General features: G+C 33.1%; 1 protein-coding gene across 1 annotated transcript in view; it reads right to left on the bottom strand.

Moving 5' to 3' along the window:
• Positions 1–4,603: 4,603 nt before the first annotated feature.
• The window catches only part of LOC105885282 (uncharacterized), an 87,549-nt gene continuing 76,135 nt past the window's right edge, over positions 4,604–16,017 (bottom strand). Inside the window, exons 5-6 of the mRNA XM_075999534.1 lie at positions 4,944–5,084; positions 4,604–4,699 (exon numbers count right to left, since the gene is read on the bottom strand). Of these exons, the coding sequence (XP_075855649.1) occupies positions 4,604–4,699; positions 4,944–5,084 (237 nt within the window). The remainder of the gene's footprint in view (positions 4,700–4,943; positions 5,085–16,017) is intronic.

The following is a 16,017-nucleotide window of genomic DNA, read 5'->3' as shown; positions in this document are numbered from 1 at the left end:
CAACTGAAACTTTACAAGCCAGAAGGAACTGGGGACCCATTCTCAGTCTTGTAAAACAAAATAATGGTCAACCTAGAATTCTTTATCCTGCAAAACTAAGCTACTTATATGAGTGAGAAATAAAGACTTTCCCACAGAAGCAATCACTGATGGAATTTGTGAAGATCAGACCTTCCTTGCAGGAAGTACTTAGACGTGCATTATGCATAAACACTGACCAGCACAATAGATACCTACCAGTATAAAATCACCCAAAAGATAAAGACCAAAACCCTGATTCCACAATGGCTTGAGAGTTAAAACTAAATAATAAGAGTCTATCCAACAATATGAACAGAAATCTACCCCAGATATCAATTCTCTCTATAAATGTGAATGGCTTGAATTCCACCCTAAAGAGCCATAGGCTGGCTGAATGGGTTAGAAAACACAAGCCAAGCACCTGCTATCTCCAAGAAATTCATCTTACCCAAAAGTATGCATTCAGACTCAAGGTGAAGGGATGGAAAATAATTTACCAGGCAAATGGAAACCAAAAGAAAGCTGGGGTAGCCATTCTTAAATCAGATAACATCAACTGTAAAGCAACAAAAATAAAGAAGTCAAAGATGGTCACTATATAGTGGTGGAGGGAAAAATCCAACAAGAAGACTTAACAGTCCTAAATATTTATGCACCCAACACAAGAGAGCCCAGATACATAAAGCAATTGCTGATTGATCTAAACAACATAATAAACAGCAATACCATAATAGCTGGGGATCTCAACACCTCACAGACAGAACAGGACATATCCTCCAAGCAGAAAATAAGCAAAGAAACAATGGACTTAAACAGAACTCTAGAACAAATGGGCCTAATAGACAGCTACAGAACATTCTACCCAAACAACTCTGAATATACTTTTTTCCCCATCAGCTCATGGAACCTTCTCTAAAATTGATCACATCCTAAGCCACAAAATAGATCTCAAGGAATTAAAAAAAATAGAAATTATACTATGTATCTTCTCAGACCCCAGTGGAATAAAATTATATATCAATTCCAACAGAAACACTCACCTCTACACAAATATATGGAAATTAAACAATCTATTGCTGAATGACTACTGGGGCAAGAAGGAGATCCAGATGAAAATCAAAAGATTCTTTGAACTAAATAATGGGGACGCAAGTTATCAAAATCTGTGCAATACAGCAAAAGCATTCCTGAGAGGAAAACTAATAGCATTAAATAGCCATACCCAAAAGATAGAAAGATTACAAATCAACAAACTAATTAACTGTCTCAAGAAACTGGAAAAGGAAGATCAAACCAATCCTAAACCCAGCAGAAGAAAAAAGATAACCAAGATGAGAAAATAACTAAATGAAATCAATAACAAAATAACTATACAGAAGGTTAATAAAACAAAAAGTTGGTTCTATGAAAATATAAACAGTATTGACAGTCCTCTTGCTAGATGGACCAGAAGTAGAATGGAAAGGAGTCTAATAAGCCAAATTAGAAATGAAAAAGGGGAGGTCACAACAGATATCATGGAAATACAAAACATCATGAAAATCACTATGCCCCAAAACTTAAATACATGGAGGAAATGGATAGATTCTTGGAAACCCACAACCTTCCTAGTCTCAGTCAGGAAGAAATAGAGCTCATTAACAGTTCAATATCAAGTACCAAAATTGAAGCAGCAATAAAAAATCTTCCAATAAAAAAAGTCCTGGACCAGACAGGTTCACACCTGAATTTTACCAAATCAACAAAGATGAAATGGTATCTATAGTGCAGAAATTATTCCACAACATTGAGCAGGATGGAATCCTCCTCAATTTGTTTTACAAAGCCAATATCACCTTGATACTAAACCCAGCAAAGGACACAACAATAAAGAAAATTATAGACCAATATACCTTATGAATATACATGCAAAAATTCTTACTAAAATCTTAGCAAACTGAATTGAACTACATATAAGAAAATTATTCATTATAACCAGGTGGACTTCATCTCAGAGATGCAAGGATGGTTCAACATACACAAATCTATAATTCACCATATAAATAAAAGCAAGAACAAAGACTATATGATCTTCCTAATAGACACAGAAAAAAGCATTTGACACAATTAAGCACACCTTTATTATAAAAAACTCCTTAAAAATAGGCATAGATAAGTCACACATCAAAATTACCAAAGCCATATATACTAAACCAACAGCTAACATCATACTTAACAGGGGAAAATTGAAAGCATTCTTGCTTAGAACTGGAACCAGTCAGGTTGCTCTATCTCCACTTCTATTCAACATAGTGCTTGACGTCCTTGTGAGAGCAATCAAACAAGAGTATACAAATGGCGGAAGAATAGGTCAAACTTTCATTCTTTGCTGACACTATAATATTATATCTTGAAAATGACAAAGATTCAACCAAGAGACTCGTGGAATTGATAAATGAATTCAGCAAAGTCTCAGATGCAAAATCAATGCACGCAAATTAGTAGCTTTCATATATGCCAATCACAGTCAAGGCAAGAATCAAATAAAAGATGCAATACCTTTCACAATAGCATCAAAGAAAATTAAATATTTAGGAATATATTTAATGAAGGAGGTAACAGGCATATATAAGGAGAACTATGAAACACTGAGAAAAGAAATTGTAGACGATATAAACAGATGGAAAACCCTACCATGCTCATAGATAAGCAGAATCAATATTGTTAAAATGTCTATACTACCTCAATTGTTCTACAGAATCAATGCATTCCCTAACAAATTACCAACATAAATTTTCACAGATCTAGAAAAAATAATTCTACATTTTGTGTGGAACCAGACAAGACGCTGTATAGCCAAAGCAATCTTAAGCAAAAAGAACAAATTAAGAGGCATCAATCTACCAGACTTCAAGCTATACTACAAGGCCATAGTAACCAAAACAGTATGTATTGGCACAAGAACAGAGACATAGACCTTCAGAAAAGGACTGAGAACCCAGATATAAAACCATTCTCATATTGTCATCTCATCATTGACAAAGCAGAGAAAAATATAATACATTAGGGAAAAAATCCCTATTCAATAAATGGTGCTGGGAAAATTGGATAGCCACATGTAGAAGATTGAAACTAGATCTGCATCTCTCACCTCTCACAAAAATCAACACATGATGTATAATGGTCTTAAACTTATGACATGAAACCACAAGAATTCTAGAAGAAAATGTTGGGAAAACTCTTTTGGACATCGGCCTAGGTAAACAGTTTATGAAGAAGACTCCCAAAGCAATCACAGCAGCAACAAAAATAAATAAGTGGGACCTGATAAAATTTAAACGCTCTGCACAGCCAAGTAAACAACCATTAGAGCGAGTAGACAGCCTACACAATGGGAGAATATTTGCATGCTACACATATGATGAAGGGATGATAACTAGAATCTACATAGAGCCTAATAAAATCAACAAGAAAAAATCAAACAACCCGATTACAAAGTAGGTAAAGAACGCACACAAAAACTTTGCAAAAGAAGACAGAATAATGGCCAGCAAACATATAAAAAATTGCTCAACATCTCTAATCATCAGAGAAATGCAAAGCAAAACTACAGTGAGATATCTCTTAATCCCAGTGAGAATGGTTTTTATCAAAAATTCCCATAACAACAAATGCTGGCATAGATGCAGAGAGGTTGCAACACTTTTACACTGCTGTTGTGACTGCCAATTAGTATAACCTCTATGAAAAGTAATGTGGAGATACCTCAAAGGACTAAAAATAGAACTACCATTTGATTCACCAATGACATGGGTAGTAGGCATCTACCCAAAGGAAGAAAAATCATTCTATAATCAAGACATCTACACGCAAATGTTTATAGCAGCACAATTCACAATTTGAAAGATACGGAAACATCCCAATTGTCCATCAATACACGAGTGGATTAATAAAATGTGCTATATGTATAGCATGGAGTACTACTCAAAGATAAAAATAATGGTGAATTAGCACCTCTTGTATTATCCTGGATTGAGCTAGAGCCCATTCTTAAAAGTGAAGTATCCCAAGAATGAAAAAGCAAGCACTAAACGTACTCACCATCAAATTGGCATTTACTGATCAACACTTAGTTGCAAAAATAGTAGTAACATTCATCAGGTGTTGGGCAGGTGTGTGTGAGGGGGAGAGGATGGGCATATTCACACCTAAGGGGTGCAGTGCACACCATCTTGGAGATGGACACACTTGAAGCTCTGACTCAGGTGGGACAAAGGCAATACATGTATAACCTAAACATTTCTACCCCATAATATGCTGAAATAAAAATATATAAAATAAATAAATAAATATAAAATAAGAAACAAAAATTTTGACTTCATACTGATTTAAAATGGACTTTACTATTGAACACTTTAAGGAATAATTTCAAAATGATCAGGATGAGAAATAATAATTATTTTAAAAATCTACTCTAGGAAAACTAAGCGAGTCATTTTATTTTTCTATATAAAACGAGAGTTGGAAGAGATGATTCCTTTTATTGTTAATATTTTATGATTTTATATAGGAGGATTTTTACAATTAGATCATAGGTGTTCTTTCAGAGTTCTTTTCTATCTTTTGCCAACTTTATAGCATGAGGCAAAATGTGTAACCATTTGCCATGTCCCATGGCTGCTGTAGTTACTTGGTACAGCTGTAAGGAGAAAATATTAAAAAACAAAAAAAAACAAAAAAACCCCAAACAAACAAACAACAACAAAAAAAACAACTTAGAATGGATCTATAGTAGTTAGTAGTTCTTCTACCTCCATATCAGGATGTTTTGTGATTCCTTGGAAGTGTACTACTAAGTTCACTATTATATATAATAGGAGATTCAGAAGAGAAATTTGAAACCCCTAGATTCTGTCATGGAATTTTATTCTTTGCCTACCTACCCCTAGGTTATAGCTTGCCAAGGCTGGTATTGTTACCGGTTGTGGGGAGGGAGAAGAGACAGAGACAATCTGTATAATGCCCATCTTGGCGTCAATAAAAGAAATGTAAAGATTCAGCTTTCCTTTGTGTCCAGGGGGACACTAAGAAGAACATTTTATTCTTTAATAATTATTACACGAATAAGTAAAATTGAATAATGAAATTAAGAGTGATCTTATTTCAATAATCTAGGGTTATATGAAAATAAAATACTTATAATAGCCACTATTTTTTAGAGTTCCTACTCTTTGTCAGGCATTGTATTTTAGAGTATTCCATAAAGTACAACAAACAAAGTTGCAGATGATCTCAGAGGAATTAACTGATTTGGAAGAAACAAGATTGAAACTCAGGTTTGAGTAGTTCTAAAGCCAGTACTCTTGCTATTGACTATACCAGTAATTCTCAAAGTATGATCCTCAGATTGGAAGCATCAGTATCACTTGGGGAGTTCTTATTAAAATAAATTCTTGGGCCACACCCCATGCTTACTGAAATAAGAAACTATGGGGATGGAATCCAGTAGTCTGTATTTTAACAAGTTCATGAGATAATTCTGCTACACACTTACATTTGAGAGTTACTCTCAACCAAAATGATATGCCTCATTCAAAAAAAAAAGTAAAACAAATTTTAAAAAGTATTTCTCACAGCATGTAACTGTTACTAAGCATTAGGTGAATATAGAAAAATTCTAAAATGCATATGAATAATGTGAAGGGAGAGATTATAGATACAGTACAGGTAGTTCAGTCATGAGTCAACTGTTTTTCTTTTACTATGAATACAATTTTATTATTTTTTTAAATCTAATTTTTGTGTATATTTGAAGTGTACAATGTGATGTTTTAATGTAGATATGCATGGTAAAATGATTATTACTGTAATTTACCTATCCATCAACTTCCATAGTTACCTTATGTGTGTGTATATGTGTGCGTAAGAACACTTAAAATCTACCCTTTTAGCAAATTTTCAGTATATAATATTATTAACTATAGCTTCATGCTGTACATTAGATCTCTAGACTTATTCATCCTCTGTAACTACAAATTTGTATTATACCCTTTGACTTACTTCTCCCTATTTTCCCTTATTTCCTGTGCCTGTAGCCAGCATTCTATTCTCTATTTCTATTTATTTGACTTTTTTCGGAATCCACATATTAGTGAGATCATACTGTAGTTTTCTTTCTGTGTCTGGCTTATTTCACTTAGCATAATGTCCTCCAGGTTCATCCATATTGTCACAAATGGTAGTATCTCCCTTTTTTAACACTGAATAATAATAGTATTCCATTGTGTATGCATATATATATATATATATATATATGCCACAATTTTTTCATTATGAGTCAATCCTTTTTTAATGGAAGGAATTTAGGCTAGCTTATGAATTTCCCATGGTAATCTTCAGTATCATTCTGCCTTCATTGTGAGCACTACCTCTCCATGTTAATATTTATATTGCTTTTAAACAGTCTTATATTTAATTGAACTCACTATGTTTTAGTTCATTGAGTTTATTTATTGATTTTCTATTTTCTATTTTTAAATTATTTTTATAGATTTAGTGGGCACAAGTGCAGTTTTGTTAGAAAGATATATTGCATAGTGGTGACATTTGGGCTTTTTGTTTAACTATCACTCGATTAGTATATATAGTACCCATTAGGTAATTTCTTTCCCACACCCTCCCTCCACCCTTCTTCTTTTCTGAGTCACCAATGTCTATTATTCCACTCTCTCTGTGGATGTGGACACACACAATACTCTTATGAAAGAGATTCTTCATTACATTTCATCTTGTTAAAATATGTGGAGTGTTTGAAATTAGAGCTAGTTCAATAATTCTAATGATGTTGATTTCTGGTCTCCTGTTAACCAAATTAAAAGAAAGTTAAGCAAATAAGTTCCTTTTGTAATATGTTATAAGGAATGATCATCTCATCTGCATTTCCTAGTGGAGCTAATTTTTAACATGCCAGGATCATTTTTAAATAGTCATAGCAACCATTAATATAATATTCCATGTAGATATTCATATATTGTGTAGTATTTGTAGGTCATCAAAACTTTCTGATGGAAGCTGATACTCGGGTGATATACATCAAAATAGGATTCAAAATAGAATTCAGTAGCAGAAAAATACTAAAGGAACGCTTGAGGTATTGAGCTGACTGTACTCATCAGCTATCTATTCTAACAGATTGTATTCAAACACTCAAAAATTCAAACTAGCCCTTCAGTATGGAAGCCAAAATTCTCATGATGTCAGAATGACTGAAGGACTCAGTAAAAGTAGTTACATTCCTGGTAAATCTCATCTAGCTCTGTGGTAAGATGGTTTCCTCCCTATTTGGCTCAGATAAGATTTTCCAAGAATGGAGGAGAAAACCATACACACTCAAGAATTACTATGTATTTTTGCTGACCCCTAGGATTAGAACTTAAATTTACTATTATTCTCTGAGTTTTATTTAAACCAGAAAACTTCCAGACTGTACTGTAGTACCTGTTGTTGGTAGTGGTATGCCTGGGGGTTCCTTCCTCTTGGGGAGTCAATTTTATTCTATGTAAGTGAAAATATTAATTTTAAATTAAACTATGCTTGGACATATAATTGGCAAGAATTAAAAATAATGCTATATTAAAGAACATTTTGATCTGATTCCTGGAAACTTTTCCTGATACTCCAAGACTTGAGCTGGAGGAGACATATTTACTCCTATCTCTGTAAGGGCATGTTAGAGGAAAACTGTGAGAAACACTGAGTCATGACAAGTTCCCTCAGCCTTTGTAAATAAGCAAAAACACTATGCTTAATTTGTTTGATCTTCCAATGTAGAACAAAATTCTTCAAAAATATCATAACAATAAAACTTTTATTTTTAAGTAGTATTCAAGGTAGCATTATGCAGTAGGAATATGATAATCTATGTTAGAAGTCAAGAAAACTTTGACTTTTATCATAGCTTTGTCATGTAACTAGCTAAGGGTAAGCTTTGTAATCAGTTTGACTTTTAGGGACAGTGGAATATAGTATTGAAAAACATAGACTCTCGGGTCAGACTGAGTCGAATTCTTGACTGTGCAACTTACTAGCTTTGTGACTTTGGGTAGGTTCCTTAAACTCTCTTGTGGGCTGAACAGTGTCCACCAAAAGGATATGTTAATGTTCTAAGCCATGGTATGTATAAATGTGACCTTATTTAGAAATAAGGTGTTTGCTGATGTTATCAAGTTAAGATGAAGTCATACTGGATTAAGGTGGGCTCAAATCCAATGATTGCTATCTTTATAAGGGAGGGAAACATTTGGAGATAGAAAGACATACAAACAGAATAAAAACATGTGACAACAGAGGCAGAGAATGGAATGAAGTAGCTACAGCTATGGAACACCAATGGTTGCTAGCAACCACTAGAAATTGAGGGAGGCAAAGAAGGATTCTTCCCTAGAGCCCTCAGAAGGAACATGGCCTTGCTGGCATCTTGCTTTCAGACTTCTAGCCTCCAGAACTGTAAGAAAATAAATCTCTGTTGCTTTATGCCACCCAATTTGTGACAAACTTGTTATGGCAGTCCTAGGAAACAAATACAACCTCTATAAGGTTCACTTTCCTTATGTATAATGGCACTTATATTTCACTCAGTCATTGTGAGGATTAAATAACATAATGTGTATGATATGTGTATACTGTTCATCAAACATTAGCTCTAATTATTGCTGATTGGCACATTTGTAAATGGAATACTACTTCTTACTCAGATTATTTCACCATGTTTTGGTGAGGATCAAATGAGAGACTAGATGGAAAAGTACACTTAGAGTGGTAATGCACAAAGAGATTTCTAATTTTACATAATTCTCTATATCTACACTGGTTATGGAATTAGACTTCAATCCTTGAAAAAAATTATAAGTCAATTCTACCAACCCCAAAAAGAACTATTGTCTTTGCTTTGTTATAAAATACTTGGAAAAAATTTCTCAGTATCTACCAAAGAGCATGCAAATATCAAATAGCTTTATCTTCCTCTAACTCAGATCTCAGGATAGGAATATAAATTAACTAAACTAAGTTTCAAACATTAGTAAAATAAATTAGCTGCCAAAGGAAGGAGTGGGTAGAATTTGAGGTTCAATATTTCTTCTAAACTCCTCTGACATAAAACACCAAGTAAATAAGTGAATTTAATTAAAGTCCTAAATGATAGATTAATTTGTGCTTTCAAAATGTACTTGAAACCTGTATATTTTAAGTTAAAGGTCGTGTATAATTAGGGCAATGTGAATAATTTTAAATCACCCTTTCTTTCTTAATTTTGTCATCTTTTATTATGAAGCTTACTTTTGCCACTTTCTATTATGAAGCTGTTTCATTTGCTCTGTTTCACTAGGGACGTAATCAAGGAAATATTTTTTAATCATTACTATTAAAAAGTCAATAAAAACTGTGAACTATACTCTTTTAGAAGTGGGAGATCTGAATCCACTAAGTAGGAAAATGTATTTAGTTATTATATTTAATTTCTTAGTAATTTTAATCTTTAAGTATAATTATTTTTAAATTTAGTTAAGATGACAAATACAAAAACATGTCTAAAGAGAAATGGCTTTATTAAGTAAAAAGCACATCAATTTCCATAACAAGAAATCAAACATATAATAACTAAATATATTTAACCAAGTATCCCATCAATGGATCAACTATTTCCAAAAAATTATTGATTGTATAACATTTGGAAAGATCCATAATTTTTTGTAATATATTTGTTTTGCCAAAGTTGCCTTTGTAATTCTTTATATAATAAATGTTCAGTATAACAGTATATGAAGTGCTATTGATATGTGACTTCTACAAACTGTCTATTCAGATCACTGACTTTTTTTCAATTTGAACTTTATGGTGTTCTAAATTAATATGAATTAGTATATTGCTTTATCATAAGAGAGACTTTATTACAAAGTCAATGATAAATATTTTAAATAAATATTTTAAATAAAAATATATTCAGAGAAGAACTCCTGAATTTTCAGTCTTATTCTTATTATGAAGCTATTTTTTGTTGTTTTCTTTTACTAGGAGCCAAACCAAACCAAACTTTTCTAATAGTCACTGTGGAAAAGTCTAAAAAGTTGTTTGAATAAGACATTAATACTGAAAAAGTTAGCTAGGTCTCTATTACTAGTTGTGGGTGTACTCAGTTCTTTTTTTTTTTTTTTTGTCCTTTATTTTGAATAAGACATTAATACTGAAAAAGTTAGCTAGGTCTCTATTATTAGTTGTGGGTGTACTCAGTTCTTTTTTTTTTTTTTTTGTCCTTTATTTTCTGTTCACTACAAAATGAAGATAAACAATAGAGTACTAAGTCCAAGAAAAAATCAAAAACAGTTCCAGAGTAAAGTACGTACATGCAGTCTAAACTCTAAAATGATGCTTTTAGAGTTTTGCAAACAAACTTTTCCTCATTTTACTAACTATGTACAGTACGTGATAGTTTTATGCTTAAATTCCAAAAGGTCAAATTAGCTACTTAGCAAATACATTACATTAATGAGTTATATTATAGTAACAGTTTCAGATTTTTTAGTATTAAGATTTTCTCTAAATGTAGATGAAAAGGCTGAAAAGATTTAGCACTCATCTAATGCTTGCTTAAAATCCATTTTGTCTTGGTTTCCAAAAATTTATATGAAATAGTCCCAAAGCCAGATAATTTTCTTATTTTTTGTATTATAACATGTTTTTGTGCATTCATTTCAAAGGCTCAATACAAACAGAATGCATATTGGTCTCAAATAACAAAATCCATTCTGTCTAACTAAAGGATTACTCCCATTAGCACTTCAATATGCCATTTACACCTACATTTGGGCTTTCAAATTGAGCATCTTATCATCAAAGGTAATTTCATGGATGAATTAACAATCCTTCCATCCCATGACAATGACTATGTTTATGTCAAAACTACATATAGGTATAGACTCTAGGACTATTTCATTTACCTGAAAATTATAAATAATGAACACATACAAGCTAGTGAATGATTAGGCATATTTCTAGATATAATAGGCCTTTATGTTTCCAGCCTAGTACAATATCTAGAAGACTGAATAAAATCATCAAAGTGCTTCCAATACTGCAAAGAACATAAAGGAGCTAGTGCCATTGTACTGCCAATGAATTTACTTCCAGTATCCTAAGAAACTCTGGTTCAGAACTTTTGACCATTTGTTTGCCCAACAATGTGCAAAATAATGTCACCCCCAAAATGAAATTATTTGCTTAGACTCCTCCAGGCTGCAGATGGTGTGGGGCTTGGGTAGCTGTAGAGTCTATCTAAAGTACAGTATCCTTTTACATCAACTATTCTAGAATGACTTTGAAACAAGGCAGTCTTGAAAGTAATAATGTTATTTTTCCACCTTTAGTTGAGACTGCCAAGTCTAATTCCGGATTGACAGCTGTTCATAGAAGCAAGGAGTAACCTTTATTACCCACTCTTCTAAACCTCAAGCCTAGCCTTAAATATTATTACTAAGTCTTATTGATTTAGTCTTTGTAGTTGTAGGGGAGAAAAAGTAGTCTTTTCCTTAACCATTGCTAGGTTCACGGCTGAGACCCCATAACAAAACACAGATTGACAAGAAAAAAGCATAACAAATTTATTTAATATAAGTATTATGTGACACCAGAGTCTTCAGAAATGAAGACCCTAAGATCCAAGGACAACTGTACAATTTTATGAACAGTCATGCAGAAGTATGATTGGAAGACAAAAGGGTATGATGTAATGGTAATAAACATGGGGAGATTTAGCAAGGACTGTGTATTCAGATTCTTCTTGGTCTCAGGGTATAGGGCAGGACTCTTTTGGAATGAGGGTCTTATGATCTACTTTCAGGGGAGGTAGGTCAGAGAATTATTTTACTACATTGCTTTAGGGGAGAAAGACAAGAGAAGGTAAGAGTGACCTTCTTGCCTCCGTAGTTTTCCAACTTCCTTCAGCTTAAAATATTCAGTATGCCAAGATGCCATAATTTGTGGTTTCATATTCTGAGGCCTGATATAATGTCTCTTGCATTAATTCCTCCCTCTACTCCTCCATTGCTATCTGTAAGTATGGCACACCTGGAATGCAATCTTATATCAGGCACCTGGCTAGCAGGGTAAATTTTGACAAACCAGTTAACTCTCCTAATCACATTCTCATTTGGGATATGGCATTTCTATGGAAATTCAAAGAGATTCAATGAGATAATAAATTAAAGCAGCACAGTCCCTGGTACATAGTAGACATTTTATTTATTTTTTATTTTTATTTTTGGGGGGTTCCTATTTTTTTATTTCAGCATATTATGGGGGTACAAATTTTAAGGTTTCAAATAATGCCCTTACCCCCTCCCCCCACAAGTCTGAGTTTGCAGCGTGACCATCCCCCAGACGGTACACATCGCACTGGTTATGTATGTATATACCCACCCCCATCCCCCCTCCCACCTGCCCTATACCCAATTCCTATAGTTCCTATGTGTTCACTTAGGTGCTGCTCAGTTAATACCAGTTTGATGGTGAGTATATGTGGTGCTTGTTTTTCCATTCTCGGGATACTTCACTTAGTAGTATGGGTTCCAGCTCTAACCAGGAAAATACAAGATGTGCTATATCACCATTGTTTCTTAGATCTGAATAGTACTCCATGGTATACATATACCACATTTTATTAATCCACTCTTGGATTGATGGGCACTTGGGTTGTTTCCACAGCTTTGCAATTATGAATTGTGCTGCTATAAACATTCGAGTGCAGGTGTCTTTTTTGTAGAGTGTCATTGGATCTTTTGGGTAGATGCCCAGTAATGGGATTGCTGGATAAAATAAATGGTAGATCCACTTGTATCACTTTAAGGTATCTCCATATTGCTTTCCAAATAGGTTGAACTAGTTTGCAGTCCCACCAGCAGTGTAGGAGTGTTCCTATCTCTCCACATCCACGCTAGCATTTAATGTTAGCTCTCTCCTTCCCTCGTACTTTGATTCAATAAAATGCCACCTATTTGGTTTCCCTGTCCTCAGCATTTTTATTCTCCAGTCCATCTGGTTACATCTTCCTTACTTTTATCATGTTATTTTACTGCTCAAAAACCTGAAATGATCTTATTGTCTAAAGATACAGATGTATTTTTTATAGTAAATTCCTTAGCCTCATAATATTCCACATTTCCAGCTGTATTTCTAAATATTTTCAACACAAATTCCTTTCTCTAATCAGGCTGATAAAACAAAACACAATGTCATTGCAAAAGTTCAGTGTGTTTGCTTATACTGATTTCTTGGCTGTGAATAATCTCTTTTCACCCTGTTTGTCCAAATTGTACCTGGTATTCAAAGACTAAATCCTAAATCACCTCCTTTATAAAAATGATGATAAAGAAAAGGAGATACTGTGACTTAAACCCCTAATTTTGGTCTGTTTTCAAGTCTACTCTTTGATATAGATAGGTTAACACCGGATACTTAATTATGAATTAGTTTCCTTAATAGCCAGGGGACATGATCAGTTATTGGGTATTGTAACTCATGAATAAACACTGCTTTGATGTGCAGTTATTAGGAGAACCAAAATATTCAGTTTTTAAAATCTCCTAGCTATAATAAATGTTTTTATTTTTGAGAAGTACAAGTTGTGTTATGAAGAGAAATACTGAATTTTGATACCTTAAAGCTGGCATCTTAGAAGCCATGCCTACAAGCCTCTTTGTGGTTTTCAGAACATTTTCCTATTAAAACAACCTTTTTACCTGTAGTGATTTTGACTCTGGGGACATCTGCCATGTTTTGAGACATTTTGGGTTGTCACAACAGGGGAGGTGTTACAAGCATGTAGTGGGTAGAGGGCAGGTATGCTGTTAAAAGTCCTATAATCACAGGCAAGACCCCTCCCCTGCACCAAAACATACCCCAAACAAATCATTATCCAGTCACAAATGCCAGTTTTACTGAGCTTGAGAAACTCTGCTCTAGCATAGTAAAATATATTTAATAGTTTATTATATCAGAAGATAGAGGATGACTATATAATCTCCTTTTTACTGGTTGAGTTGCTTTGGGCAAACCTGAGCCACAGCTGTTCATCTACAAAATGGGAACAAAATAACCACTTCTACCATTCTTACAGAGTTGGCATAAAAATTAATAACATAAACTAATAACTTTCAAAATACTGTGAATATAAAAGTCTTAAATGTATGAGGGATGATGATGGTGGTAATGGACATATTGGCCTGATTTATAAACCCTGAACATATTTCTAATGCTGTCTCTTGGGAACTATGTTAGAAAAGATCAAGATTCAATTCAATTCTTTGATTAAATAATAAAAGTGATTAAAATATTAAGTTTAATATTATTTTACCTTTAATGACAAGATATGTATATGCACTGGCTTTATATTCAGATTAGAAAACATTGATTTTGAGAAATAATATTTACTTGAAAACCAACTGTTGAAAACATTTAAAAATTTATTCATTCTTTTGGCTTTCTCTTGTCCTTAGACAACTTAAACAAACATAATACAGTAAATTTAAGGGAAAGTTAAAGTGGGGGAAAGCAGAATGCCTACATTAAATCTCCATAGGCAGAGTATATGCAATGTAGTGAAACAGTTGCATATAAAAACATATCCTAGAAAGACTCCTAAGCTGTGAATGATTGTAGGCAGCTTGCCATATGTTAATTTGATATACATCCATTAAGAAAGAGCAAAAGAATTACTTTGTATACATGAGTGGTTAATTCTACACAAACAAGCTACTTTCAATATTGTGATATATAAATAAATCCAATATGTTTGTACAATGGCATTGTAATGACCCTTACTTTGGCATTTTAACAGATTGTAAGGATTAATGATTGACCATAAAGTGCCAAGTTAAATGAAATAAAATTAAGCAAAACTTAGTCAAAGCCAATAAAAAGCATGCTCCTCTTTAATGTGTTTTTGTGAATACCTTCATAAAAACACAAATTCTATTGTAGAGATTTCTTAAGAATGAAGTGATATTGAAAATGTTTTATGCAGTTTTTCATTAGAATTAACTAATTAATTTGATTTTCTGTGGACTGTGAAAAGCACTAAAATTGGGACAAGGAAAGCTGCACTTGGAAGCAAGGGTACTCTTTTCCAAAAATCTAGTGGCGCATATTTAAACATTAACTAGTTGTGTTCAATCTATAAGGAACACAACAACAGAACCTCTGAACCTTCTTAATTGTAATTCTTTTGCAATGATCATTCCTTTGTACAGGAAAGTTTGGAGGATAAATATCATGTCATAGCTTGGATGGAAGGTTCATGCTAAATAGTAAAATGTAACAGCATTATTTTATCCTAAAAGTCCTTTTTAAATTTGATGCCAAATTTCTGTTTGGAGTGTTATTTAAACACTCCAGTTTTTTCATCAATAAAATTAGGTTAATGATAGTCCTATTTCATAAGGTTACTGTATATATTTAAAAGTGTTTATATATATATATACACACACAACACTTAGAATGGTGGTATTATGAGGAATACCCAAGTGTTAGAGAATTTATTTATTATTTCAATTTCTTGTTGGAATTAAGATACTTTCAAAACTGAATGCAAAAAGCTGAAATGAAGCTTTGTGAACTTATTAATTCCAAAAGAAGCTTCAGAAAGTGATTTTTACCATTTTAAGATTTCTCTTGTTATTACTTCTGCTTCTTTAGGATAACAAAACAACTCCAAAACCCTTCATAAAATACAAATATTTAGCCAAACTTTTAGTGCTGATTATTATATTACCTCTGAATAGGAACCAGGCAAGATGACTTTTGATTAAGGAGAGTATTTGGAAAGATATGAAGTACAGGTTTTTGCTCAAAAGATCAAACATACTGTATCTGTTCACATGCTCTACCATTAAATAACATTTTTCTTGGGCTAGGGCCACCCATACATTTGAATTCCATAAGATGTCTGCTGAAATGTTCTGATTGAGC

The sequence above is a fragment of the Microcebus murinus genome, chromosome X (assembly GCF_040939455.1).
Source record: "Microcebus murinus isolate Inina chromosome X, M.murinus_Inina_mat1.0, whole genome shotgun sequence".
NCBI classification, from domain to species: Eukaryota; Metazoa; Chordata; class Mammalia; order Primates; family Cheirogaleidae; genus Microcebus; species Microcebus murinus.
Note: the sequence above shows the minus strand (reverse complement) of the source record. Positions and strands in the feature narration are given on the sequence as shown.